The 6,209-nt window shown below is 38.4% G+C and overlaps 1 protein-coding gene across 1 annotated transcript; it reads right to left on the reverse strand.

The window, feature by feature from the left end:
- Window positions 1-504: 504 nt before the first annotated feature.
- LOC111572207 (glutathione S-transferase A-like) lies at window positions 505-3,497 on the reverse strand. The gene is made up of 6 exons (XM_023275776.3): window positions 3,267-3,497; window positions 3,044-3,109; window positions 2,754-2,859; window positions 1,786-1,907; window positions 980-1,059; window positions 505-862 (listed from the first exon to the last, which is right to left on the reverse strand). Exons 1-6 carry the CDS (start codon window positions 3,432-3,434, stop codon window positions 733-735), a joined length of 672 nt encoding a protein of 223 aa, XP_023131544.2. The 5' UTR covers window positions 3,435-3,497; the 3' UTR covers window positions 505-732.
- Window positions 3,498-6,209: the final 2,712 nt, after the last annotated feature.

The following is a 6,209-nucleotide window of genomic DNA, read 5'->3' on the forward strand; positions in this document are numbered from 1 at the left end:
GCAGCATGATTAAACCAATTACAATTATCATTGAAACTTACAATCACACAATGAGTGTGAAATAAATCACCTGCTTTGATATCAAAGTGAGAAACCAAACACAAAAAGTGGTGTTGATTTAAAAAAAAAAAAAAAAAAAGCAGTCCATCTTCTTGCTGTGTGTTTTAGTATTGTATTTGAGGTCTTGGCATGACACGGCCCAGAGTTCATGTTCTGACTGGAGTGTTGCCATTTGAAATTTTCTTTTAGTGACCTCTACTGTCAAAAGTGTAAAAGTGCAGGAAAGAAGTCAAAGCTGTTATATTTATTGAAATTTAAAAAGAGCACCCAAATCCCACTTTCTATATTTAAGGCCAACAGTCAAATCTCTGTGTAGAAACCTGCAATTCTGATTCCATAGTATTACTCATTTTATTAAAACGTATTACTCTCACTTGTTAAGAATTCTGGCTCATTGTAAATGGTCCGAAAGAATTCTCTCTGAATGATGACTTGGAAATAATTAAACAGTCAAATGAAAATCTCTTTTTTTTAAAATTTTTATTATTGCTTTTGGTCGAAGCACAATAAGAATCTTTTGCATTTAAAATCACAAACAAATGATAGTAGAAAACTGCTCTTCATAGCAGAAGCAAAGCGTAGTTTTTAAAAAAGTAGTGCAATGAAAGGGAGTGTTCACATATTGAATCATAACAGAAACAGTTAGTGTGTCCACTGAGGAGGATTTGGATCTCAGACAGTTTTCAGCATGTCCAATCCGGAGGTGCTCTTCCAGGTAGGAGGCCAGGTGGCTTTGATGCTGGGTCTGTCCTTCAGAGAGGTGTAGTATTTTGCCAGTGCAGGGTAACGCTCACTGCTTAACCTACAGTAAAAAAAATAAAAAATTTGCTGTGACTCTTTAAATTGTGGAATTGTTACTGTTTATTATTCCATCCTGACAAGCAGATAAAAGTCATTTTTGGTTCTTTAACCTACTTACCCACAGTGGAACATAAAAGCAATGATTGGAAAAATAAGCGCATCAGCCAGTGTGAATTCTTTTCCAGCCAGACAACAGTCCTAGAAGAGAGAACACAAGAGTTTGTGAAAAACGTGAGCATTAATAATTAAATATTTCAGATCCATTATGGGTGAAAGTGTTTTTTAAGATATAATCTGGCGTGACGGGAAAACTCTTTTGATGGTCTGATGGAAGATCAACACCAAGCTCCGGTCAGCTTATCTTAAGAAAATGGGGTCAAACAGGCGACTGGTTATGTCCAAAGATAACAAAGTTTACCAAGCAGCACCTGTGAAACCACATCATATTTCATCTTTGTGACACTGACAGAACAACAATTGAAATAAAACAAATTGTTTATGGTTTTACAGAGGTTTGTGGTCCTAACAGACAGTCACTGCACCCAATAAAGAAATGGTCCAGCAGCCTATGGAATTTTTTAAATGGAACAATTCAATGTTCTCGTCTAACTCTTAGATGCAGCAATTGAGCATTTTTATTAAAATGCTGAGCTGTTCTTCAAGCATTAAATCATTCACCTCTATGCTGCTAAGACTAAAGTTAAATTTGTATAAACTGTAGCTGTAAAACTTCTCCCAGATCATACAGTTTTATTACGACACATGGAGCAGCATTTATATTAACATTTCATATGGCTGAGAAAAACAACAGTAGTAATACAAAGTGCTGCTGCTGTATTGTAACATTATATTACAGCCTCTTTCTTATGAATGTCAGCTTAGGTTACACTCTGTAGTGTGTGGTGTGAGTGTTAAAGCGTTTACCGTTTTATTCAGGTATCCCTCCCACAGCTTGAGCTCAGCTGTCAGAGCCTCCTTATTTCTCTGAACAGCAGAGTCGTGTCTCTCCTCCTCTGGGACCTTGTAGTTATAGTAGACAACATCCACTGGAAAATGTCAACAGATATTTAGTTGTAACAACCGTTTTCTGAGATATGAGGGCTATGAGGCTAATCAAAGAAATCTGTGAACATGTTGCATAACATGGACTCCCACATTGTGTTTGGACTGTAACTTCTTTTTACCAGCAGAGGCTGGGGTCAGTCAGGACATCATTATATAACACCGGCTTCACACAGAGGACAGTAAAAAACAGTTCAAATAAGAGCCTGAAGTGATGCATCTGTCGATTGTAATGAACTGAGATTTCAGCTATTTTAGTTTAGCGCCCCTCCTCAAGAAATAACGAACCTGGTCTCATGACTTTAGTTTACATGTGAACCAATCTGACCATGTGATCCTTTGTGGGATTATCATGTGACCCGTCAACATCACTATCTGTTGCAAGGATTTAGATTCATATATACATAGATTTAATGCATTATGCTGTGAATTCATTAAGTCTGTGCATGACTCATTAGTGTGTAGCATGTTTTGAACACTTCAGGTCTCATGGGGAGGTCTGAATGATGTTAAACTGTCTCTGAGGAAGCTGGCATGAAGTCTCAGTGGTTTAACGGCAGCAGAGTTGGTTTATGATGTTGCTAAGTACACTAAAGTCCCAAAAAGCGGAACTCGGAATGGCAACAACCGCTAAGTCCCATAACTATTACTGAGCTTTACTGGCCTGGATAGTCTATAAAAACTCACTAAATCCAAGTGATTTAGATGTAATTTAGAGGAAATTGCACCATTTGGTCCATTTTTTATTAAGATGAATCATTTTCAGGGCGAGCACGAAAGTCTTGCCTCACAAAGCAAGAGCCAAGTTATGCATATCAGGATTAACATACCCATTTTCTGGCCGAGTGTGAAAGCCTCAAACAGGCGCTGGTACATCAGTGCTTGTGCATCGGGGGAGTCGGGAATCAGTTTGTTTCCCTGAGACTTGTACTGATTCTGTTGTTGGGAACAGAAAAAAGAGGAACTGTTATGAAGAACAGCATGGAGCTCCAGTTTCTTCTCCTCTGCAGTGTAGGATATCTGGTTGTCTGACAAGCAGAACAGCCCTCCTACTTATTAACTCCATGGCTGCATGAAATATTAACTAGATCCCAGATTAAGACCTCGGCCAAGTTCTCACCTCCAGGAAAAAGCAGGCAGCGTAGGACTCATTCAGGATATGTTTCCCACATTTGAAGGCAGGAAGCTTTAAGACAGAAAGGGGGGAATTAAAGCTTAAGATAATTACTTTAAGTTCAACATGTGTTGTATAAATTCATATATTTAAAAACAAAAATGTAGACTGAGGTTGAGTGAGGATTTGACTGGTTTCTTGGTAAACAGCAAGTTTGACTCCAACCCACCTGACCTCTGGGGTTTATGTCCAGGACTTCCTGGGACTTGTGCTCCATTTTCTCAAAGGAGAGCAGTTTTTGGTTGTAGCCCTGCAGCTGCTTCTCCTCCAGCATGATCTGGACCCTCCAACAGGGAGGAGAGCTGGAGCCCCACAGCAGAGTCATGTCCTTGGCCATGGTTTCAGAGAGAAGTACAACAGACGACAGAAGACAGATGAAGTTGTGGCTGGTGAACGAAGCGAGGAGTGGAACTGAAATACACAGAAGCCTGGTTTTATTTCAGCCTGTGAATTTAGTCCCAGCCCACCACATACGATTGGTGGAATTTAGTCCCATCCCATTATTGTGTCATCACCAAAGATGAGTCAAGGGGGAAAAAAAGGGAGCAAAGTGTTCACGTAGTGAGAATTTTTTGTGTCTGTCCTTGAACTGTGGACAATGTGCAACTGAGCCGCTGCCCATAACAACAAGGTGGTGAAGTAGTGTAAACTGTATTTGGAAATAATCCATAGTTCGGTCATGTTTTTAACGCAGTTTATAATTAAAAAAAAAAACCTTGTTGAATGAAAGAAGGATTCAGAAATCACAAGAGAAACACATGATTCTACTCAGGTCTCTACCTTCAAATAACACACTCAGCCGTTGTCCAGCAATATTTCATGTTTCATAGAAATTCAACTAAAAGTCTGCATCAGAAATGTTATCTTCAAGACATTGACCAATCAGTGTGCATCAGAGACAATCCTCCTCCTGATACTGTTCTCTTCATTCCATATTCTCACCAGTGATGATAAATTCATATCTGTGTCTTCATCAGTATGCAGTGTGTCTCATGTGACAGCTCCTGGGTGTCCATGAGTTTTCATTTTGCTCGGCTGGCATGCAAACATTTTTTGTTCGAAAAGCAGATGCAGTTCATGCTGGTTCATACAACTGGTTCTGCTCTACATGCATCAGTCAAAACAGGATATAAATCCATGTACAGTCGTAAAAAGCACTTCTGCAAACTTTATACACATCTGTTTACTTAAGTGACATAATTACACATAAAGTATGACTGGTGTGTCTCCAAGAGGCTGTGCATGAAACTGAAAATGCAAAAATCACGCAAAGGACACAATATTGAATAATTTCATTTGTGCAAAGTCATGCCAACGCAGGATATTTGACTTACCTTTGTGCAGAGCAACCCACTTCTGACATTCATATAATAAAGACAAAGATCACGTTCTCCAAAATTCCGCCTATCTTTTCTACTCGGACACAGAGGAGATGTGAGATTGGAATTTACAATGCAAACTGATTATATTATAGCCCTAATATATCAGTTAATGTGATATGAATGCAGAGAGCCTCCAAGAAATGCTAACTGATATGAATGTATTAATGTACACTGAGTTCACAGAAACTCTAAATGCATTAGAAACTTTTGCTATAGCAGCCTGCACATATGAGTCGACAAAGATTGATGTTAGTTGGAAACAGTGTATGGGAGCAACAAAAGCTGTTATGTCATCATGACAGTCTTCCTGCTGCTGTCACCCTGCAAACATCTCATGATGTACAGCAGGGGGTATTCAACTAAAATTCAGTACGGTTCAGTCAGAGAAAATGTATTAAGGCAAAAGTCTGGAACATCATAATGTCTAACTTTAATTAGTGTGATATATGTTGATGTAATCCAGTATTTTTATTGATGTCTGCATGTAATCAATAACCGACCATCAAATCAAATAAATTCAGTACGGTTCAAAAACATTTTGACAACATATTCTAATAAATAACTTTTGATATAACTGTACACCCTAAAATAAAGTGTAGAACTTGAAAATATAATGACTGAACAATCTGAACCAACTTATATACATCTTTAACAATACCTTAATCTCAAAAAATTTAAGCAATTGAACACTTTTACAGTTTTTTTCCTGTCTTACGTCACTCCCCTTACATCCCCTGCTGCTTAATGGGAGAACTGATCTACAACATGCCCTGCCAGGATTTTGAATTGTGGCCTGAATGGTGTCAGGGCCATTCTCAAACACATTTGGAGCTCATTGGTGAGTTTGGAACGATATTTAGTTTTGATTTTGGTCAGAGTTGAGAAAGCGACTTCTTCTCAGTGTCGCTTTATTTATTTATTTTTTTCAGGTTACAGGTCTAAGCCTGCCAATGGCCAATCATTTCAATTGGCATCTCCCATCTCATGTCTCATACTTTGAGTTAACCAACCAAAGGCGAATCTTCTCTGACTTTTATGACCCTAAACAACAAAAGAGACACTTGACTGGCCATTGGTAAATTTTAATTTATTGCAATAGGTAGAAGTACAGAATTTGTCCAACATCTCTCAGAAAAGTACAAGAATGACAATCAGACACAAACAAATGAGCATCTTTAGACTGAGTCATTACATAATACGCCAGTAGTTTTTTTTATAGTATCTCTAAATCAACTGACAAATAGTTTAGGTAATAAACAGACACTTAGCACTGGAAGAATGTCTATTGCTTCCATTTCTGTTACAATCTTTATTCACCTTCTTGACTTCTGAAAGTATAATAGGTCTAGATTTTTTTTTTGAAAGATACTTTTGAACACATTTGACTGCGACAGTGGGTTTGACTTGATTTTGTTCAAGTTTTACAGAGTGCCAGATTTGCTTTCAGTGCTTTGTTTTATGGAAATATTTTACATCAAATACATCACTCTTCACAAATGCTACTTAAAATACCATACCTGTTATCTCTGGTCCAATCAGCCCGAATGAAGGTGAAGAAAAGGCAGGAGGGGTGCTGGGTGCACAGCTGCTGACAGTGCTGTGCACCAGGAGAATAGAGAAATGTTCTGTCTTGTATGATCCACCAGCCATTTTTACACAGTGGAATAGGACAAGAGCAGATGTTGTCTGTGCCTTAACATCTTCACGGCCACAGTGGAGACGAGGCTTGC

The sequence above is a fragment of the Amphiprion ocellaris genome, chromosome 15 (assembly GCF_022539595.1).
Source record: "Amphiprion ocellaris isolate individual 3 ecotype Okinawa chromosome 15, ASM2253959v1, whole genome shotgun sequence".
Taxonomy (NCBI): Eukaryota; Metazoa; Chordata; class Actinopteri; family Pomacentridae; genus Amphiprion; species Amphiprion ocellaris.

What these genes read in the sequence shown, in the direction of transcription:
- LOC111572207 (XM_023275776.3), bottom strand. Translation starts at nt 3,434, where the DNA reads ATGGCCAAGGACATGACTCTGCTGTGGGGCTCCAGCTCTCCTCCCTGT. An exon ending in CTGCCTGCTTTTTCCTGGAG is followed by an intron (nt 2,860 to 3,043) that starts GTGAGAACTTGG and finishes TCCCAACAACAG; the next exon opens with AATCAGTACAAGTCTCAGGG. An exon ending in CACACTCGGCCAGAAAATGG is followed by an intron (nt 1,908 to 2,753) that starts GTATGTTAATCC and finishes GACATTTTCCAG; the next exon opens with TGGATGTTGTCTACTATAAC.